Here is a 22790-nt window from a genome sequence, read left to right as displayed (position 1 = left end):
CTTTCTGTCTGTTTCTATTTTTTCTTTTGTCTCTGTGTGTGTGTGTGTGTCTGTGTCTCCCTATTTGTCTCTGTGTCTCCGTGCCTTTCTGTCTCTGTGTCTATCTTTCTGTTTCTCTCTATATGTCTCTGTGCCTCTCTATCTCAGTGTCTGTCTCTATTGTTGTCTCTGTGTCTGAGTGTGTGTCTCTCTGTTTCTGTTATCTCTCTCTCTAAATCCCTCTGGCTCTGTCTCCCTGTCTTTATCTCTTGTCTCTCTCTGGTCTGTCTCTGTCTCTCTGTCTCTCTGGCTTTCTGTCTCTAGATGTCTCTCTGTTTCTCTCTGTGACTACCTCTGTCTGTTTCTATCTTTTTCTCTGTCTCTCTCTCTGTCTGTCTCTGTTTCTCTCTGTGTGTCTCTGTGCCTCTCTATCTATTTTTGTCTCTGTCTCTCTGTTTTTCTGTCTGTCTTTCTCTCTCCATTTAGCTGGCTTGGTAGCTAACCATCTCATAAAATCAACATTACCATTATCACAATCACTATCATCTCCATAATCACCCTCATCATCATGATCAATAAAATCACCATGACCATAATCACAGTTATCATCTCTAACACCTGCGCCATCATCATCAAAGATAACCACCATCCCAACATCATCATCATATTCCCTATTCCAAAGACTTTATCAGACCTTGAGAGTGTCATCCAGTAGAAAGACAACTGGATTGGAACAAAGGATTAGATTCAAATTCTGTCTCTTTCTCTTATGATCTACGTGACCTTGAACAATATATTTAACTATGTTAGTCCTCAGTTTCAACACCTGTGAAATGAAGGAATTGACTTTTATCAGCCCTATGATGATCTGAATCTATGATCAGTATGGTCCTGTGTTTTCTCATGTCTGAGGCATAAACTTTAGAGAGGCAGCCCTATGAGCCTTGCCCCACAATGACCCAGCAGGGGAAAGAATATGAATATATTCTTAATTTCCAACCATCTGCATTTGGCTACTCCATTTGATACCCCATATACTGTATATATGATATACCAATGTATATAGTCTTATGTGCGTATCTGAGGGAATATGTGTATGTGCTGTGTGCATACAGATGTATGAATCTGTGTGTGCAAATATGTTTGTGAGTACAAATGGATGTGAGTAACTGACAGAGATTGGACGTGTAGGGTATGCATGAGAGTGTATATAGTAAGGATGTAAGTCCATGCTGGAGCAGTCAACAGTCACAAGGCACAAAAATAACTCATTTCTCCAGTCTAAACAATCCCCTAAATCTGTGAGATCAATGAAAATCTCTGCCAAAGCCTTCTCTACCAACAAACAAAACCCAGCCAGATTGGGTCCCTTAGGGTCCAGGATAGATCATACAATATTAGAGATGGGAGAGCGCTTAAGATACATAGAATTTAAACTATAAAACACAGAATGACAGAGCTTGATGGGATCTCGAAAAGGGGAATGTTACAGGACAAAGGGACCTTAGCATAGAGAATGTTTCAGAATATAGAATGTTAGTATTAGAACACAAAACACAATTTTGTTATTGTTCAGTCATTTTAATCATGTCAAAGAGACTTGGGAGTTTATTTGGTGTTTTTTGAGCAAAGATACTGGAGTGGTTTGCTATTTCCTTCTCCAGCTCCTTTGATAGATGAAGGAACTGAGATGATCTAATAGTTAAGTGACTTGCCCAGAGTCACCAGCTAATAAATGTTTGAAGCCACATTTGAACTCAGAAAGATCAGTCTTTCCAACTTTAGGGAAGGTGCTCTATCCACTGTGTCATCTAGCTGCCTATTAGAGTTTGAAGGAAATTTAGAACAGAGAACATTAAAACATCAAATATCTGAGTTTCACAGGACCTTGGAGCTCATGTTCTCTGGTGCTGTCATTGTAGAGGAAACTTCAGGACTAGATAGGGACTAGTCCAAGGTCACAAAACAAGCTAGAGCTAAAAGTCCTCTGACTGACTGCCCAGAGCTCTTTTTACTGATACACCAAGCTGCTTTTATAGTTGGCCCTGGCCAGCTCAATAAGGTCATTAGCCAGCACGATGTCAGAGATAATTGAACCTGACAGTTCTTGACACGCTCACAGGGTCGGGCAGCACTGGAGGCAGAACAGGTCGATGTGACCCCAGTGTAGGGAACTAATGCCATTTTCTTTTTCGACCAGAATTCAGGATGATTGGCAATGGAATATGAGAAAGGAGTGGGGGTGGGGTGAAGAAAGAGATCAGATCATGCAGGCTGATGCCTTCGGGAAAATAATCAGTAACTGGTTCCCAAGGCTTTGGGAGGTAATTTCCCCATCTATAAAAAAAACATTCATGATATTCCATCATGGTCACTGATTAGCTGGGTGACCCTGTTAAGCCCCTTCCCCTCTCTGGCCCTCATTTTTACTATCTGTTAAATATGAAGATTGTATTAGTTGATCTTAAAGGCCCCCTCAGGGTTTTACATTGTGTTCTACAGTCTAAGGTCATTTTAGTTCTAGTGTGCTCTAGTATAAGCCTGAATGAAAACTTTATGGAATTATAAGTGCAAGTGCTTTAAAAAGTTAAAGCACTTGCACTTATAATTCCATAAAGTTTTCATTAAACCCTCTGTTAGATAATCAGATAAGGGAATGTATTATTTTCCCTTGGTTACTGAAGGGGAAACTGAGATACAAGAAGTGATTTCTGCCTTCTCCCCCTCCATTCACATAGTACCCTACATAGATAGGGTCCTTCCATTTAAGAAGGTCTTTACTTTACAATAGTGTTTGTCTCTTGTGAGCATTTTTGATTAACTGTTAGGGTGGGTGGAAGTGGGCATTCTAACACTAGCCTACAGGCTGATTTAAGATCATTGATTTAGATCTAGAAGGGACCCCCTCATTTTATAGGAAAGGGAAACTGAGGCACAGGGAATGAATGATTTACTGAAAGTAGTCATTATGTAAGCATCCAAGGCTGAATATGAACCCAGGTTTTGTTGACTCCAAGTCAAATTCCACACTATCTCAAAATTCCACTTGTCAAAGCCCTAGATCATTTAACCTTTACAATAGAGAGAGGGGGAAGAAGGAAGAGAATTAGTTAAAAAAAAAAAAGAAGGGAAGAAAAGAGGAAAGGAAGGAAGGAAGGAAGGAAGGGATTGAGGGGGAAGGAAGGAAGAAAGGGAGGAAGGGAAAAAGGGAGGAAAGGAAGAAGGGAGGGAAGGAGGGGAAAAGAAAGGAAGGAAAGATGGAAAGAAGGGAGAGAGGGAGGGAAGGAGGGAGGAGCTGAATTTGCCCCATCCAAATTACACTGAAACATTTGATAAGATAGGGCTGTCAGTATAGCACTGGTGTCACATCAGGTATGGGGAAATCTCTGACTGTTGGTCATTACCACCCAAACAGGCCCCCTCCCATATCCCAAAGGGCATCCTGAGAACCCATCAGCCGCCTGCCTACCTCCACACAGAAACGTAGATGATGATGAGAAGCAGCAGGGTCAGGGAGGACACGCCGCAGCCCACGATGAGTGTGACTGAGGGGACAATCGCCTTTTCCATGTTCTGCAAGAGGGAGAGAGAGACACACATACACACACACACACACACACACACACACACACACACACACAATGGAGGAAGGGAACACATCAGTGTCAGCCCCTGGCATAGGAAAAGAATAGGAAAATGGAACAGATTCGAATGGGATGGACTCAAATGGAAAGGGAAGGTATTGATTAAACTTTGATCCTAGTCCTGACTGAGACTCACTTGCTAAATTTCCTCTCTGGCTCCAGGTTTTCTCCTTTATAAAAAGGCTGCAATGCAGTGGAACCATAAGGTGCCTTATAGCTTTTCCATGTCGTGAAGCCATGAATGGAAAGGGCCAAAAGGTTGGAGCGCCAAGTCAACTGCAGAATCAGGACAAGAATTCCTATTTCCTGATTCCCAGACTAAGGTTCTGTCATCACCCCATGACATCAATTTTTTTTTTGGGGGGGGAGGTTGAGGTCAAGATGATGGGCAAATGAAGGAATGAAGTTTGACCTGAAATTATGAATGAAATATGTTCTCACTGGCCCCTTCCTTTTATTCATTCTTTTCCTCCTCCTGCTCTCTGAAAAGTACTCCCTTCCTTTCCCACCCAAGGAAAGATCTAGGTCTGATCTCCCCCTGGTCCCTGCCTATGCTTTCTGACCTTGCCTGGCCAATATTGACCTTTCCCTTCTCCCTCTCTCCCCCTTCCTAGAGCATTCACTAACTAGTTCCTGAAGCCAAGCACTTGATCTTGGTGCTGTCTGCCTTTCTGTCTCTTTTTTTTGGGGGGGGGTAGAGATGTAGAAAAGGAGGTTCATCTCTCCCTAGTTGGGTATCTTTCTTCTGCCTCTTTCCTACCCCCAAGCAGAACATAACCCAAGACTGGGCACATGAAGGAAGCGTCATTCATTTCAGAATGAAGAAAAAGCATAAAGGTTATATTATCCACTAGAAAGAATTCTCTAATAATCATAGCTGTCCCACAATGAAATTTGCTTCCTTGGAAGAATGTGAGCTCCCTCTGATTAGAAAAATTTAGACTAAGGCAGGAAGTCTTGCATCTTTATAGCTGTGTAAGGCTTATTATAGCTCCCACCTTCTCCTAACTGGGGAGTATTCACTATGTATAGTAGGCAGCCCAGACATCCCCCTTTTATGCCAGCCCCTGATCTTGATAAATGAAATCATAGGTGGATCAAAAATAAGTTTTAAATGATGTACAAAGAAATCTAGAATATAAAGGCAGTTATGAATTAACTCTGGACCTCTGCTTTCCTGCCCGTAAAGCAAGAACTTCTAAAGAGAAGCAGCTGATAATTTCCCACCTAGGATCAGAATCCTGCCAATCTGGTTCTGAAAATAATTCACTGTGCAATCATGGTCAAGTTATTTCCCCTCTCTGGGCTTCAGTTCCCCATCTTGTCAAATGGGGATAGGGAAAGGAAAAGATCTGGAGCAAATTAACTCTAAGGTCCCTCAGAATTCTATATTCTATACTTTGTGTTATTAGGTGACTTCCAGTTCTCATATTCTAGGATTCTTTTCCCGTCTGTCTGTTCATCCTAGTAATTAATCCCTTACTCAAATTCACAGGGCTTTGAGCTAAGATCCCCACCTGCTGTTCTCAACTATATCTCAGGGCATTTGAATAGTGGAGGGATGGGAAGGAATTTGGCAGTTTAAAGAGGAACACTGACAATTAAGTCTCACACAGCATTCACAGAAGGAACTATATTGACAATTCTACTTTTTTTCTCCTTTTTTCCCTTTATTTTCCTACCTTCTTTCCTTTCTTCCCCCTTTTTCGTTCCTTCTTCCCTTCCTTCTTCCCATATCTATTACTCTCTTTCATTCTCTCCCTGTCTATAGTTCTGTTGCCCTTCCTCCCTTCCCCTTTCTCCCTTCTTCACACTCTCTCCCCAACTCTCTCCCTTTGTTTCTGTCCTTTGTCTTTCTTCTCTCTCAGTCCCTATTTTTGTCTATTTTCTTTTTTCTCTCTCTATCACCTTCTCTGTCATTTCCTCTGTCTCAATTCCTCTCTGTATTTTTCTCTATGCCTCTATCTCTATCTCTCTGGATATCTGCCTCTATCGCCTTCTTCTATCACCTTTCCTTCCCTTCCTTTCAGTCTGGGGTCACATCTGTCTCCAATGTTTTGCTGGCTTCCAGCTACTCTAACCTACTTTACAAGCTGACACAAAGAAGAACATCCAGAAACACTGAAGCACCTTAGAGCACTCTTTCTCTTTACCTCACACCACCTGACCCTGATCCTGCCTCCAAGGCACTGAGGTCTACTATCTGGCTGCGGCCTGAATCCTGAAGCCAACTGTGAAAGGAGACCTCAGCAGTGGAGTTAAGCAAAAGAGTTTCTCACATCCCTCCCAACTCATACCCACTCAAAGAATCGTGGCTTCAAAAGATCAAGTCCAAATACTTCAGCCCGGCATTCAAAGCCTTAAAAAAATGCTTAACCCAATCGGCAGCTTTATTACTTACCCCCAGCCTGTTCCAGTCAACTCATCTCCTCCCTGAGTCTTCCCTAAACTTGGATCATTTCGACTTCCTTGCTAATTGTCCCACTGTGTTGTCCAACTTCCTCTCTCTCAGACAGTCACCCATCCCTGAAATTCCCAATCCTTGCTGCGTTCTCCCTCCTGGGAATTCCTATGCCACATAACTCATCATTTGCTCACATTGTTTCTAATTATCTTCATCAATTAACATTTGAGCACCTTTTGTGTACTAATATTCTTATTTCCCAACAGTAGAATAAATGAAAAGAACACTGCTTCTGGGTGAGAGAACCTGGATTCAAATCCCTCCTTTCATATTTATTTTCTTTATGACCTTGGACAAGTGATTTGAATTCTTCTAGGTTTAGTTTCTTCACCCGGAGGATTGGACTTGATGATTTCTAAGATCTCTTGGAGCTTTCAAGATAGAATCTTACCTTAGACTTTGGAGGCAGAATCATATTGGAAAGAACAAAGGTTCAAATCCTGCTTTCTATGTTGCCTAGCTTATGACCTTGGATATGTTATCTGTGAAATGAGGGAGACGGACTGGATGGATTCTCAAGATCCTTTCCAGTTCTACATCTATGATTCTTTGAACACTCTAACACCCATTGGCCAGGTCATTTCTCGTTTCTCTTCTTTCCTTCCTTTTCTCATCCATTAATCAGGCACATTAATTCCTATGCTATTGCCTTCATGGGGCTATTATGACAGTCAATTCAGGAAAACTAAGTTCTAGTTTCATATCTGGCCCTGATTTAGCCAGATATGAAAGCCAAGTTCCTTTCCCTTTGGGCCCCATTTCCTTCTTTCACTGTCACACGAGGACTTTAGATGAGATATTTTCTTTTCTTTTTCTTTTTGGTGAAGCAATAAGGGTTAGGTGACTTGCCCAGAGTCCCTAGTAAGTGTCAAGTGTCTGAGGCTAGACTTGAAGTCAGATCTCTTGATTCCAGAGCCGGTAACGTGTCCACTGAGCCACCTATCTGCTCTGAATTAGATATTTTCTAATATCTTTCTAACTGTTATCTTGTGGTTATTCTGGATGGGGAAGATCACAAGTCATAAATTTAGAGATCTTTAATGTACATTTGAAGAAACTGAGGTACAGGGCAGGGAAGTAACTGGCCCTAACTTATTGAGCCATTTCAATTCTTAGAAATGAGATTTTCCTCTTCTGAAAAACATATTATCTTATATTATCTACTTCCCAAGACTGATGTTAGGAAAATGGCTTAACACCCTTAAAATTCTAAAGAAATGTGAATTATTATTTGTTAGAGACTAAATCTTAATGTTTTTGCTAATGGGAAGAACATGATTTTGAAGTCAGAAAATAACTTGGTTCCAAATTTTACCTAACCCAATAGCTACTAGCTAGGGGATGTTGGGTAAGTCTGCTTTTTCTTATCTGTCAAACAAGGAAAATGACAGTCTCTATCTCATGAGGTTGTTATTAAGATCAAATGAGATGATATGAATAAAGTACTTTGAAAACCTTAAAACACTCTATAAAAGTGATAAGCATTTGGGGGAGAAGGGATCAAATCTGTGAAATATCCATGCAAATTAACGTCTCCTGAATGTTATCTTGAAGAACTGTATTGGACACTGAATGGTTAAGTGACTTCTCTTGATGGTTATAGCCTGAAGCCTGACCTTGGTCACGGACTGGGTTCAAACCTATCTGTCTCAAACACATGCTCACCAGAAGGCTTGACTGACAGTATGTGGGTGAAGTTTGTGTAGTACTTCTCCCTTCAGAAGAAACAACACTGAGCCCCCCCCGACTCTTAATTTTCTTTCTTAGTGGTAAGTAATACAGCCAAGACTCTCAGGATGTTAGAAACAGAAAGGACTTTAGGAACAATTTATCACAACTCTTAGTTTTACAGAAGAGGAAACCAAGGTCCACAGTGGGGAAGGAAGATGTCCAAGGCTACCATTTTTATCACAAAGAAGCAAACTATTCTCCAAGGGACACGGAATTACTCTGGAAGAGTACAAGGTCAGACAGCATCCTGGAGGCAGGGGGAAGGAGGGAATGACCAGAGGCATGACCCCTGAAGAGGAAATACATTCTCTTGGCTAGCTAGCTTCTTATTCAATGCTGGCCGGCTGGCTGGAGACCCTGGGGCCTGGCCTGTTGTTCTGTCACCTGCAAATGGACATGCACTACTTGATAGAGGGCTCATTCTCCATGCACCTCCAGTCTGCTTCTCCCTCGCCCTCCCCAACCCCGATCTGCTGTAGCCATCTGCCTCATCCTGCCCTCATTAGGACAGGGCAGCTGGTCTCCCTTGCCCCCATCTCCTTCCTGGTCCTGCTTGGAGGCTTCCTAATGTTTCCCCACATCCCTTTTAAGCCTGATCCTACAAGTGTTTACTGAGTACTTCCTGAATATCCCATCATGTACTGGACCCTAAATAGAGTAGAATATCAGACACTATGGTCTGAACCGTAAGGGGCCTTAGAAGGGCTAGTTCAGCCCCTTCAGTGATTATTCCTCAGCTAAATCCAATAAGCATTAATTGCAAAGAAATTAAATACAAATAAAAAATAAAGAACTAGTACCTGCCCTCAAGAGTCTCACAACTGACTCAGTGGAAAATATGAATACAAAAAAGAAAATATAAAGTGAATATAAAATAATTTCAAAAGGTAAAGTCCATTAATTACTGAGGGGATCAGTGAAGGCTTGTGGAGGAGGCAGCACCCAAATTTGCTTTGAAGAGAGCTAAGAATCAGTAAATCTATTCACAAAGGATTTTCTTTGTGGTCAGCTCCTTGGAAGAAGAAGAAGAGGTCATAAGCAGAGTATACAGCCTAAATAATCCCCCCAAATTGGGATCTGATAACTCTGGAAGAGATCTCTGGAAGAGCCCAGGGCAGGAGGAAGAGAAGAGGAAGTCAGACTAAGATGATGCTTCTCAGCAGAAAAGTGGTGCACAATGGGAGCTGAAAAAGGGATGCACTGTTAAGACAGCCAACATCACTGGATTATTTTTTTAAAATATATACTTCTTTGTTACAAGAGAAGTTTCTCTGGGGATGAAATGGGACCACTGAGAAGTGAGAATAATCTTTTTAAACAGTATCAATACAATATTTAAAACACAGGATCTTTTTTTTTCCCCAAAAAAGATCAGTAATTTTGTAAGTATAAGAAGCTGCCTCTGGCAACACAGATCACATCCTAACTGCTCTGATTTAGGAGATAAATTCTAGAGAATTGCTCGAGGCACATGGAGGCACAGGATTTGCCTATGGTCAATTAACTAGTAAGTGTCAGAAGTAGTTTTTGAACTCAAGTCTTCTAGATGCAAGGCACAGGACAATCCATATGACAGGAAGCTTCAGGGAATGAGATCCAGAAAAAACTAGTACCACCCATTTCTAGAGTATTTCAAGTCCTTAACACAACTATTTCCCAAATACGTTAAATGACAATGAAAAACTTTTTGTTATAAGGATGGTTCTTTAAGAGGAGGGAGTGGAAGGCAAACAGAGAAATCGAGGCAATGAAAAAAACAAAAGATAAAAATAAAAATAAAAAATGACTTGATGATTAAAGGATTTGAAGGTCACAAGCAGCAAGAAGAAAAACTAAGATTAGGACCCAAGTTAGGCAGAATCCCAGTCCTTTTCAATAAATACTTTCATGCCTTCAAGGAGTACTACTTTAGGGAGTTTTTATTCCCCCTCCCCCTTTTTTTAACAGATGAGGAAACTCATCTTGGCCACGACCTCCAGATAGTCAATGTAAATACCCCAGTTGCATGACTAGTGGTTTTTTTTTTTTTTTTTCACTAGATCAAGATGTCACAAAGAAAGATCACTTCAAACAGGCAGCAATGGGAGCTGGGCTAGGTTGTCTCCCTTCCCCTCCTGCCTTCCCCTACTAAACATAAAACTCAGTATAATTCGGGGATAAAGAAAAGTCAGTCAGGCCCTGAGGTGGAGAAACAAACCCAGAGAAGTACAATAATTTGCTCAGGATCACAAACAAAGGGGGAGTTAAGGACTTAGGTCTTCCCATAACTGCTCATTCAGTGCTTGTAGCTTTTGAACTAAGCTTCGTCCACCCAGGCCAGGTCAATCATAATTCCTACCTGATTTGGGACTAATAGGTTTCTACCTGCCTTGCAGGGCTATGGTGGACAAACTGCTTTGTAATCCTTTAGGAAAGAGGAGCTATTGTTATCTTAAATTCTCATTTAATAACTTTAGGAGAGGTGAATGTATTATAGATGTAAATATATACACACAAACATACAATGTACATACATATTATATACATATACAATATATCTATACATAAATGTATCTACATGTATCATTATATACACATATGTATACAATGCATATATATGTATATACATATATGTACACATATACAATATATAAATATAAATATATATAATATATATCTTTATTTCACTGACCTTTGATTGAAATTTGGCATTTCCTCCAATTATATTGTTTTAATTAAAAAAAAAAAATTTGCTCTGGGAAGGGTTCCAGATTTCCAAAGGGCTTATGTCACAAATAAGGTTAAGAATGCCTGATTTAGACCCCTCTCCTTTCTCTCCCTTCCCTTCCCTCCAGATGAGAACACAAGTCTCGAGAGATTCACTGATCTGTCCAAGACTGCATCGGTTGTCCGTGGCAGAGATGGGATTTGAACTGGGTCCCCTGGCTCCAAGTCTTAAGCTCTTAACTGTCCATGCTGGGTCTGTCTCTCTAAAGTCACCTGTGGAAGCCACATCCAATTAGGAAAGGAGGCCAGGCCACCAGGAGAAGCGGGAGTCCAGACCCAGAGGCCGGCCCGCCTTCATCTGAGGCGGCCTCTTTTCTTACGCGTCCCTGCTGGGCCCGGGGAATTGGGCCGGCCACCTGCAGGCTCTGGCTGGCCCTACCTTTTCTCTGCTTTCTTATTTTAGCCTCCGCATCTCTAGCAAACCCTGACCTGCTCTGGCAAAAGCCTGACTTGGAGGAGCTGCTCCAACCCCGTTTCCCCAAAGAGAGAAAAGCTGGGAGAAGCTGTTCCCCATTCTGCCCTTTAAAAGCTATGTGATCTGCGGCGAGCCACTTCTCTCCCTGGGCCTGTGACCTTCTGTATCCAATGAGGGCCCCGGGCTAGGTAAGGGGCCTTTAACCTTGTTCGTGAGTGTGTCATGAAACCTCACGGAGTCTCAGATGTATGGGCTTGAATGTATGACATAAAATACGTAGGATGGCAAAGGGAAGTAACTAGATTGACAGATCATTATCAAAACATTTTTCTAAAAATCTTACAGATCTCAGGTTAAGGAGTCTCTGACAAATGGTCATCCCTCCCATAATGGGAACACTATTTACTACTCTCTGAATCAGCCCATGAAAAACTCCTTCCTTTCAGAAGCTTTTTGTGATTGTTTAGTCACTTTCAATAGTGACTAAACTAGGACCCAATTAGGGGTTAAGATACCAGACTGATTTGCCATTTCCTTCCCCAGCTCATTTTATAGATGAGGAAACTGAGGTAGACAGGTAAGTTGAGATACACTTACCTAAGGTCACTAGTAAGTATTTGAGGCTGGATTTGAACTCAGGCCTCCCTAACTCCAGATCCAATATTCTATTCACTGTGCCACATAGCTGCCCCATGTCAAATCCCATCCTTCCCCTTCTCTTCTTCTTTTTTCCCCGGAGGCAATTGGGGTTAAATGACTAGCCCTGGCTAGGCAGTGTTAAGTGTCTAAGGCTGAATTTGAACTCAGGTCCTCCTGCCTTCTATCCACTGTACCACCTCTTCTTCTCTTCTCTTCTTGATAGAATACTAGCAATGTGGAATCAGACCTATATTAAAACAAACAGTTTGCCCTCCAGGAACTTACAAGAAGTTGGACACTTGGGAAACTCCCCACTTCAAGCCAAAGCCAGCCATTGCCTTTCTGTTTTATCCTCAGACTATTTCTTCTTGTTTTTTATGTTTGGAACGCCTTACCACCCACTGAATACTAATAGTTATTATAGGTGCATACATATGACACCATATGTATACATACATGTGTGTATGTATATGACTTTTGGAATACCCCATATAAGCTATGAAAAATTAAAGTTCACTATTAAGGTATGGACACACATACCCTTTTAAAGTCTGCAATAACTGTATAGTATGTGCCTTTATTAATCCCATTTTATATTGCAGAGGAGGCTATCAGAGTGAAGGGACTTACTCGTGGTCATGTAGTTTGTGAAGAGTCTGAGGTGGATTTCAAAGTTAGATTTTCCTGACACCAGGCCCCATGATCTAGTTACTGATGCATCCAGCTGCTTACCTCTCTAAAATCCAACTCAAATACCATCTCTAGGAAACTTGCTCTGATCTTTTTTTTTCACCACCTCCCAATTCCCCCCCTTTTCCCACCAAAAAAACCACTTTTTCCTCTGATCTTATGTAGCAGTTTGTTTGTAGGACTCTAATGCATTTATCAGGTAACACAGTGAATTAAAGTTATCTGTGCTTGTATTCTATAGCCCCAATAGACCTTAAGCTTCAAAGAGGGTAAGCATTGAATTTTATTTAAACCTTGTAACTTTTCCAGTGCTGAGCCCAGGGTTCTGCACCCAGGAAGTCTTTAATACATTTTTGTTGGATTATACTTAATGGGAACTGTGTCCAAAAAAAGACCTTCCAAAGCTCTTGAAAAGGAATCAAGTCAGTTTAGGGGGCTGGGGAGAGGGATGGCACAGAACTGCAAACTTGTGTTGGGCAGGGCACTGGGACAGAGGGGGATAACTCAACAGTACTGGACTGAGAAAGGTCCCAAGGATGTTTCCTAGGGAGAATGTTTTGGGAAGTCAATTCATAGGCTGCCCAGCCCTAGTGAGTTTAGGTTCCTAGAGAACTATTCAGGAGCCTTTTCTTGAATATCTTCAGTCACCCTCCCCTACGAAGCTTTTCTAGAATGCTCCAGCTATAGAGATTTCTCCTTTTTTCAAAACCCTACATTGGTTGGATTTTATGATCCATTCAATCCAGTTCTAATTCACCCTGTTCAATTTGTATAACTCTCAATCTCTATGAATCTGAACTCCTCAGTGAGGCAGAAAAGGGGTCAGGGAGACCGCATGAAGTCAGCGAAAATGATCTGAATTTGGAGACAAATGACATAGCTTCCAGTCTCAGCTGTATTTACTAAGACAGTTACTGTTGGTAAGTCAGGTTACCCTTGTGAGCTCAGTTTCACAATCTTTAAAATGAAGGAAGCAGACTAGATGATCTTTAGGGTTTCAAAAAAACCAACAAAATTTAGATTGGGAAGGAATGCCAGCAAACATCCAGGCCAATCCATTCACAAAAGGATTCCCCAGTATAACAATGAAAAAACCTTTCTTCCAACTTCAGATCCTATAATATGGGCTTTGGGGTCCCTGGGAAGCAAGAAAGATAAAAGGAGGTAGAGAAATAAAAGTGGCAATAAAAGTTGGAATTTGGTGAACTTAGAGCTGGAAGTATATGGAAGGGTCATCTAGTCTCTTAATTTACAGATGAGGAAACAGAGTCACAAAGTTATTAGATCCAGGATTAAAATCCAGAATTTCTGGGTACAACTACGATTAACCATCAGAGATGTGGCAGACTTAAAGGTATAGAATTTGACATTTATTTCTGGACACACTTGACCATACATATTTATACAAAATTTTTCTTCTTTTCTTTTTTCAGTGGGAGAGGGAGGTAGACAGGGAATTAGGAAAGAAAAGAAATGCTTGTTAATTGATAATTAAGAAAAAAATACAGTGTTCTTTCCTCAATATCCTTGTACTATCTCACTTAGCAGAGTAATTAGAAGAGAACCATGATCTCCAAGTCAGGAGATCCAGGGTTCAGTCTCTGTTGGTTCTTTTCCCTAAGTAGAAGAGTTCTAGTCCTTCTTGCTCTAAAAGCTGTTGGGAAGATTAAAAGGAGATGGTGGGGAAGTACCCTGAAAAGCATAGCAAATCTTAGGTTCTCACATCTAGTCATAATCCTTTCTCCATTCCAACATACCAGATTGGGTTACAGAGATCTGTTTCTTGGCAAGCCATCCACAAATTCACTATTCCAGCATCTTATCACATTCATTCTCCTTCTTTCCATATGACCTAAATCCCTGGTGATTGGTGGTTGCCTGACAAGTTAAAGTCCCCCGAGATTCAAACGTATTGGGTTCAAGTTTAGAATCTGGACTCTGATACTGAGAGGTTGAATGACTTTATGACCCCTCTCTGGACCTCAATTTCCCATCTATAACACAAGGTAGTTGGATATACTAACACCACCAGCACTAGGAATATAACTATAAAATGATAACATGGCACAATTACAAAGCCCTTTAAAGTTGACCAAACACTGAAAGGTCTCTTGAAGCTCTACCTCTCTAGGATATTCTAGTTCATCTTAGACCAGGGAGAAATCTGCTCTGTATTGGCTATGAACCCTTCCCCCTCTTGTCTAGAAGTCAGTGACTTGAATCATGTTGCATTGTTTTTGTAGTGAAAAGGATCCTGCTCTGGAAGTCTGATCAAGACCTCCTCTTACCTCTTTGGCTTTCTTGCCCTGAAAGAACCTTCTGCCCTTGAGATCCCTTTCTCCCACTGGTGAGTTCTAAATTCCCTAGAATCTCCATTTTGAGGAACTGCCTAGGTCAATCAATCATGTTGATTCCTTGTCTCTTTTCCCAGTTTTAATCTTGACTCTTCAGAATTGACAACCACACCTCCCTAAAGGTATCTTCATCCCATTCCCACCCCACCTCCACTCTTAGTTGCTTGTCTTTCTCATTAGAATGTAAGTTCATTGAGGGCAAGCACTGTCTTATTTTATTTTGTTTTGTTTTTATTTGTATTCTCAGCTTAACATATTGTTTGGCACGGAGTAAGTACTTAGTGAAAACTGAATGACTTACTAGCTGGGTCCTCTTGGGTGGTTCCCTTCTCTGCTTTGGGCTTAAGTTTCCTTATTTCTAAAATGAGGGGTTTAAGCTAGTTGATTTATTCCCCTGTAGCGCTAAAGGGATTTGTTTCTATGATTCCTAATCTGCCTCAGAGCCTTTGACTAAAATCAAAGGGAAGAACCAATAGCTCCTGTGGAAACTTGACTCTTCCCTTCCTGTGGTGACTACCTCCTCCAGGTAGTCTTCTTAGATCAAACCCACTTAACTGTCATCTGCCAATGGAATTTCCCTCGATTTACTCACCTCAAGATGCTCCTGCCCAACCACGTATTTTAAATATAGTTAAAAATATCTTCTGATTTCTTCAGAACAGGAATTCCATAGCCTGTCTATAATACTGAGAAAAACCTTATAGAGGCCATCTAGTCCCACCCCCATTTTACAGAAGGAAAAATGGAGACCCCCTTTGAATTACCTGGATTTAATCTAATTGCTTTGATACTAGATAGATGGGTGCCAGTTCCACATAGAGCTCCCTGTTTTGACTTCAGACCAGGGACTTCCTGAGGACAGGGACTATGTCTCTTTCTCAGACCAGTAGCAATATCCTAAATGCACAGACTGCTCATTAGCCTGTTTAGACACTGAGAGATGAGGCTACAGGATGCTGATCGTTCCCCATCGTGCTGGAACCCAAAGCTGGCCTAGATTTCCTAAAAAGGGGGTTGTCTTGATAAGAAATTGATGGGGAGTAGATGCTCGGTTTCAGCCTTGTCCCAGAGGACCCTCTTAGTAGGAGAAGGAGAAAATGAATAACAGTTCCTATCTTTAGGGCACTTTAAGGTTTGCTGAGAGATTTCTTTACAGGAAGTCTGGAAGGTAAGAAGTGATAGCACTGGCTGAGGTTGCTGGTCTATCCTACCTTAGTGGACTTTATCCCACCTTGGATAAGTACCCTGGAGCCATTGTAGTTCCCATGGAAACCAAAGATCCGCCCCCCCTCAAATGCACTGAGTTATTTATTGGAGCCACTGTGATAATGATATTGATAATAATAATAATAATAATAATAATAATAATAACAACAATAACAATAATATAACCCACACAGCTGGAAATATACCAAAGTCCCTTCAGCCCTTGTTTTTTATTCCTGATTTTCCTCCTGGCCAAGTTAATTCCTCCAGTGTCTGGTCCTTCCTATTTCCTATGGGTCTGATTGACAGGGCTAGAGCAGCTCTACCCCAATTCCCTGAGAACCCCAAAGCAGATCCCAGGAATCATGCTTGTGGTTAACAGAGACAACTGACTGGGCTCTTGGGGGCCCTCAGGCTCCTCCAGGAGTGCACTGAGACCCAGCCTTACAGACAGTCAGAGCCTTAGGGGAGAGAGCGGAGGAGGGATGCTGTTCTAGGAACAACCCTCCCCTCCCCCAGCTAACAGCACCATCCTTCCCTCTCCTCTCAGTGCCTTACCCCTAAGGTTTGGGCGTCTCAGTCTCTCTTAAAGATCTCTTCCATCTCCGCCATTCCAAATAAATTTGGTGATTCTGTGTCCCATGAGTCCCCCTCCCAGACCTTCTGATCTCTCAGCTCCTTCTCCCAGATTCTGGGCTGCTTCGATCCTTTATCTTAGGCCTTATACTTTATCTTCTTTTCAGCTTCCCCAATAAGTCCCTCAAATCCCTAAACTTCCCCTCTCTGTCCTCTAAAGCCCTCACCTACCTCTCTCAGAATCCTAGCCATTCATCTTCCTTCCAAGCCCTCAGAGTCCTCTCAAGCCTCTCACATGCAGGCCCCATAACCTTTGGTTACCTCTCTTTGGGTCCTGGGTCCCTTATCTTCTCTGTCTCAGTCCCCACCCTCCCAACTTCCCAGCTCTTCCTCCCCATTCTCAGTGACAGTGGGATCCCCAAGTTCCTTCATTTCCCCTCATTCAGGGGGCCCCACTACTTCAGGGTCTCACCTTTTTCTCCCAGATTCTGATTCACTCATGCTCCCTTTAGTCCCCAAATACTTCAGAATTGCCCCCTAGATTCCAGATACCTCAGCCTGCCCAAACCCATTCCAACACTTTCAAAAACCCAAATTCCTTCTCAGGCTCTGGTTCCCCTCTATGTCCCCTCCCATGCCTCAGACTCCAAAGCTCATTCTTTTAGTCTCCCCAGAATACTCAGCTCCCAGCTTCCTCTGCTCTATTCTCAGGTCTAAAGTCTAAGAAACCAACTTTCTGGCAGACCTGGCTAGCCGAAACTCTTGCTCTTTTCACAACCCATTGTGAGATCCAGCACAGAAGTCCTATGGCTAAGATACCCCTCCCCCTGCCATCCCTTGGACCACTCAATCCCTAGATTTCTTTGGAGGAGGGAAGGAGATATTGGGAGAGATGGGAGGATCACAAAAGCCCAGAAGAGGGGAGTGAGAATGATGGAGCTGCCCCCTGTTCAGTGGGATCCAATCTTCCTTTCATGTGTCCCTAGAGCTGGACATCGGACAGCGCCGGACACCAATTCCCTTCCCTGACACCTCCTGCTTTCCCTCCCTTCCTTCCCCATCCCTAGCCCGAGCTGTGCAGCTATTGGAACATCCCGTTAAGTCACTTCTGACCGGAGCTTCCCAGCCCAGCCTCTGCTTGCCTTTCTTGGCTGGGCACCGGCCACCCACAGGGTCCCTGAACAAGCCCCTGGTCCCCTCCTCCAAGTCCCTCCAGATCCCCCAGTCCCCTGGTTCCAAGGCAGGGAAAGAGGCAGAAGCAGAGCCAGCAGCAGGCACCTGACGCCTTCTATCTAGCGCTTTCAATGTCATTGGGGAAGCTTTCCCATCTTGTCTTTCTGTCTCTCTTCCTCCCCATCCCCCCAACCCCCAGCACTCTACTCTCTCTCTCTCTCTCTCTCTCTCTCTCTCTCTCTCTCTCTCTCTCTCTCTCTTTCCCAGTCCAAGTCTGTATGTATGGGCTGCCTCTCTGTCTCTCAGCATCTCTTTCCCTCCCTGCTTCCCGTTCCCTCTCTCCTCCTCCCTCTCCCTCTCCTCGCCCTCCTTCTTCTTCTTACCCTCTCTCTCTCCCCCTTTCTCCCTCTTCCTCTCCCTCTCCCTGGGTCTCCCCAGGACTTACCCCGTCAGCGCTGAGCTGGGCTAAGATGGCGAAGGTGGACAGGCGGTCACAGAGGCAGCGGGTTCGGAAAGCATCGAGGGGCACCGTGCGGCAGCCTCGCCAGGACCAGGGGCCGAGCTGGGAGGAGGAGGAGGAGGAAGATCTGGAAGGGGTGGAGGTAGTGGTTGGGGTGGGGGGCCGGAGAGGCAGGCGGTGAAGGGGGGGGCGGGCGGTGAAGTCGGGGGGAGGAGGCCAAGCAGGAGGGAGGCAGAGAGAGAGAAAGAGAGAAAAAGAGAGAGAGAGAGAAAGAGAGAGAGAGAGAGAGAGAGAGAGAGAGAGAGAGAGAGAGAGAGAGACATACACACATGAAGGAGAGAAAACACAGCGTGAGAGGAGGCAGCAGCAGAGAAGGGAGGAATGAAATCATTAAGGGATCATTGGCCAGCACAATACAGCCAAGGGGACTTCGCCTGGCAGGCCGGCTGGCTGGCCGGCTGTCCTACAGCCTCTGTCTGTCCATCAGTCCATCTAGCTATCCATCTGTCGAAAATCTTCCCACCCCCAGGCTGCCCTGGTCCAGTCCCCTCTCACCTCTGCCCCCAGCCAAGCCCCCAGCCCCTAGATGCCTGAACTCCATCTCTCTGCTCCTCCTGAGGCCCCAGAGCTTCCTCCTTCTCCACCCTCCCCCCAAACCCGCCCCCAGCAGCAGGAGCCCTCTGAGTTCTGAACCCAATAAACCCAAGGAGAGAAGTGAGGGAAGGAAGGCAGGAGGGAGTCACAGTCAGAGGGGACCTGAGCAAGGGAGACAGAAAGGAGAGCGATGAGAGATGGGGGAGAAACTAGGGAGGGGGAGAGAGGGGGAGAGAGACAGAGACTGAGACAGAGACAGAGAGAGAGACAGAGAGAGTTGCCTACCCAGCCAGCAGTGGGTAGAGATGCCAGGCGTTTGCTGAAGTCTGGAGAGCCGCCAACCCCCAACCCCAACCCCCACCACCACCACCACAAAAAAAAAAGCCCAACCCTTACTCACTCACACAAATACACACACTCCTACGGGCCCAAGGCACCCACCAGCCCGGCCTGGAGGGGGAAGGGAAAGCAGAGACTCCACAGGGGAAAACAAAGGGGGAAGGGGGGAGGGGGAGGGGGTGTGGAGTGAGTGGATGTGAGTGTGAAAGAATACACATCTGTGCAAGAGTATGGCACGCCAGAAGGGCGAGTGGGCTGGGGAGGTGTGTGAGCACGTGAACCTTTGGGTTTGGGGTACGTGTATGTGACAGTCCATGTGACTGGGGGAGCCCCGAGGGGGTACCTGTGGACACATGGATGTGACGGTGTAAGAAGGTTAGCTTGTGTGAATGGAGATGTGCATGGAAGGATATAAAGGAGAGTATCTCAGTTTCCCCTCTAAAGCTTCATTGTCAGTCGAGGAAGAGAGGAGGCTTAGGGGAGAAATACCTTTAAAGTCTTGGGGGAGGCTACAGGAGGAAGCGAGGGCTCCTGAGGGGCATCCCAGGTGGATGCTGGAAGTGCGAGGAGTAAGAGCTATTCTTGTAAGAACAGCGGGAGGAAGGACCTTCCCATTGCCCATGGGGGCGGGTGCAGGACTGACCACAAACCATCCGTCCAAAGAGCTACGGTCATCAGAAAAGCCCTAAAGATCCCACAGCCCAATAACTTCATCTTACATGTGAGTGAACTGATGCCCCAAGCGGGGGAAAGTACTTGTCCAAGAACACACAGTTACTGATCTGTCAGAGCCAAGATTTAGAACTAGGTCTTTGGGCTCTCTGTAGGAGCTGGAGAAGGAAATGGCAAATCAAGCCAGTACATTTGCCAAGAAAACCCCAAATGGGGTCACGGAGAGTCGGGCACAACTGGAACGACTCAACCACAGCAACAACAACTCTGGGCTCTGAATCCTGTTCTTTCCAATACACTGTAGAGTCTGTCATGCTCCCTCCTCCAAGAAGCCTCCCCTGACTACCACTATGTAATCCCTTACAATGCAGAACTTTAGCAACAAGGGGCATAGATCACAGGATTATTGGTCAAAGCTGACAGGAAGCAGAGAAACCCTTCAGCAAGTGGTTCAATGATTCAATCACAAAGGTTCAATGATTTGTCCACACTCACATAGTCAGTATTAGAGATGAGATTTGAATCTGGATCCTCAGATTCCAGATGCAAGCTGATTCCTTGTGTCAGGGTATTTCTTATCTGATGACCAATGAGTGGACATATCTTTCTGGGGAGGTCCAGAGTGACCAGCCATTTGTTTTAAATTTATGTTCCTCGCTCTTTCATGTCTGAGGATCTCATCTCCGCAGCAGATTTCCCTTTACCTCTGCCCTGAGGTTCAAGAGCTCCTTATCATGCTGACTTCAGTGACCCACATAGAAAAACCATGATGCTGGCACCTGAGAGCTCAACATTTTGCAGGCCCTTGATGAGGATGGCTGGCGGGGCCCACAGCCCTCCTTGTCATTCTCACACCCCTAGGCTCTCTTTTCCCATTCATTCTACGAGCCCCACTGTGGAACTAGGAGTCCTTCCTAGCTAGGTGACAGTTAAAATTCCTACTTGACTGGAGTAATTATCAAAACTTGAAATCAAGATTTGCCAAGAAAAAACTAATTCAGAAAAAAACCCTAAAATAAATCAATATTAAGAAATTTTAAAAACGTAAAAGAAGTTATTTCTTTGACTCTCCCTTGTCAAACAGGGACGAGGATTCTGTACTATTACCCGAATGTTTTCAGGAGGTTTGTAAGCTGGAGTAGAAATGGATTGTTACTATGGTTATGAGGAAACAGTGTCAGAGAAGTGAAGTGATGATGTGCACAAGAGCACAGAGCACGTTAGTGGAGAAGCCAGGAGGAGAACCTGGGCTTCTCTACCTCCCCCTCATTACCTACTCTCACCTGCTGGCCAAGCCAGGGTAGGCCATACTGCCTCCCCAGCAGGGGCTCAGGCAACATCCATCAAGGCTGCTGATTGACTAATTCCCTGGAGGTCTTGGAAAAGAAAATCGATCCTCTATCCATCTTTTTGGTGAAGCCGGCTGAGGGGCCTGGGGATAGCTAAAAGGACTTTGCAGGCTTCCTTCCATCCTTTGCATAGTAGGGCATAAAAGTCATAGCCAGCCAACTTAGGATAAAAAATAAACTTTTTTGAAAAAACAACTCATGGCATGTGCACAGTGCTTAGCATGAATTGAGTTGAATCCTGGATCTGACACTTATTAGCTGTGTGACAACAGATAAACTAATCAACCTCTCTGAACCTCAGTATTTCTGTCTCATTTTCTGTCTCTCAGTCTCTCTCTGTCTCAGTCTAACTGTCTCTCCAGTCTCTGTCTGTCTCTATCTCTATCTCTCTTTGGCAGGAATCTCAGAAACCATTCAGCAACCCCACTATTTTATAGATGAGGAAACTGAGACCCAGAAAGGTTCAATGATTTGTCCACATTCACATAGCCAGTTAGTCTAGAGGTGAGATTTGTCTCTGTCTTTTACTCTATCTCTTGCTCAGTCTCACTCTGTCTCTTTCTTTATGTCTCTCTCTCTCTCTCTTTCTGTCTCTCTGTCTTCTCTCTGTCTCTCTGTCTCTGTCTGTCTCTATCTCTCTCTCTCTGTCTCTGTCTGTCTCTGTCTCTCTCTCTGTCTTTGTCTCTGTCTGTCTGTCTTCTCTCTCTTTGTCTCTTCCTCTATCTCTGTCTCTCTCTGTCTCTGTCTCTGTCTGTCTCTGTCTCTCTCTCTGTCTCTATCTGTCTATCTGTCTGTCTCTCTCTCTGTCTCTTCCTCTCTCTCTCTTCCTCTCTCTCTCTCTCTCTCTCTCTCTCTCTCTCTCTCTCTCTCTCTCTCTCTCTCCTCCCCTCTCTCCCAACCAAACCTATGATTTTATGGGTATACGATCTGGTGAGGAAAATCCCTCCACTGAAACAGGTTTCAACCTATTTTGTGACTAGGAATCTTGGGAAGATGCTGGGATGCTAAAAGGTTAAATCTTTCCCTAGATCACACAGTCAAGGTGTATTGAAGGGAGAAAGTGATGGCTTGAACCCAAGACTTGCTAATTCTTGGACCAGTATTCTATTCACTCTATCTCATTATATCTCTAGAAAATAAAGTTCATCATTAATACCTATTTTACAAAATCATTGTGAGGAAATTCTTTGAATAGCCATAAGTCACAAGACAAATATGAGCTATTATTACTGTTCTGTTATTTTTACTATTAGAGTTTACAATGCATGAGCTCATCCAGACTCTCATTTGATCCTCATAAAAGTCTTGAGAGATAGGTATTGAAGAAACCATTATCATGCCCATTTTAAAGATAAAGAAATAGAGGCTTAGAGGAGAGTAAAGTGATTGACCAAGTGTTGCATACCACATAAGTCCCTTAAGGACAGGGCCAGAATTTGAAGCTGGATTTTCTGAAGCCCCAAGCTACTTTTCCTGTACAGGGCCAGGGCTTCTCACTTTGATGACATTATTTTAACTGATTTGAGGTCACTCTTCTCAAAGGGAAAGACACTGTTGCTTCCTGTGCCTCAGCCCCTGTCCTGCTGATTGTGTGATGAGAGCATTCATCTGTCATAGGCTGGACCTGGAAAGTTCTCATACCTTCCCACCTACCATGTGGGTCAACAGACTATATTCAGCAACACTAACCATGGAGATGCTCAGGAAGCCAGATAGAAACATGGACCTTACCCTCTGGA

At 43.8% G+C, this 22790-nt stretch overlaps 1 protein-coding gene across 4 annotated transcripts in view; it reads right to left on the bottom strand.

Annotated features, from left to right (window-relative positions):
- ADGRB1 (adhesion G protein-coupled receptor B1) overlaps positions 1-22790 on the bottom strand; it is a 263708-nt gene that overhangs the window by 71762 nt on the left and 169156 nt on the right. For all 4 annotated transcript variants that reach the window (XM_051971170.1, XM_051971169.1, XM_051971172.1 and 1 more), the window contains exons 18-19: positions 18083-18224; positions 3449-3552 (exon numbers count right to left, since the gene is read on the bottom strand). In XM_051971170.1, coding sequence (XP_051827130.1) covers positions 3449-3552; positions 18083-18224 — 246 coding nt within the window. The remainder of the gene's footprint in view (positions 1-3448; positions 3553-18082; positions 18225-22790) is intronic.

The sequence above is a fragment of the Antechinus flavipes genome, chromosome 1 (genome assembly GCF_016432865.1).
Source record: "Antechinus flavipes isolate AdamAnt ecotype Samford, QLD, Australia chromosome 1, AdamAnt_v2, whole genome shotgun sequence".
Taxonomy (NCBI): Eukaryota; Metazoa; Chordata; class Mammalia; order Dasyuromorphia; family Dasyuridae; genus Antechinus; species Antechinus flavipes.
Note: the sequence above shows the minus strand (reverse complement) of the source record. Positions and strands in the feature narration are given on the sequence as shown.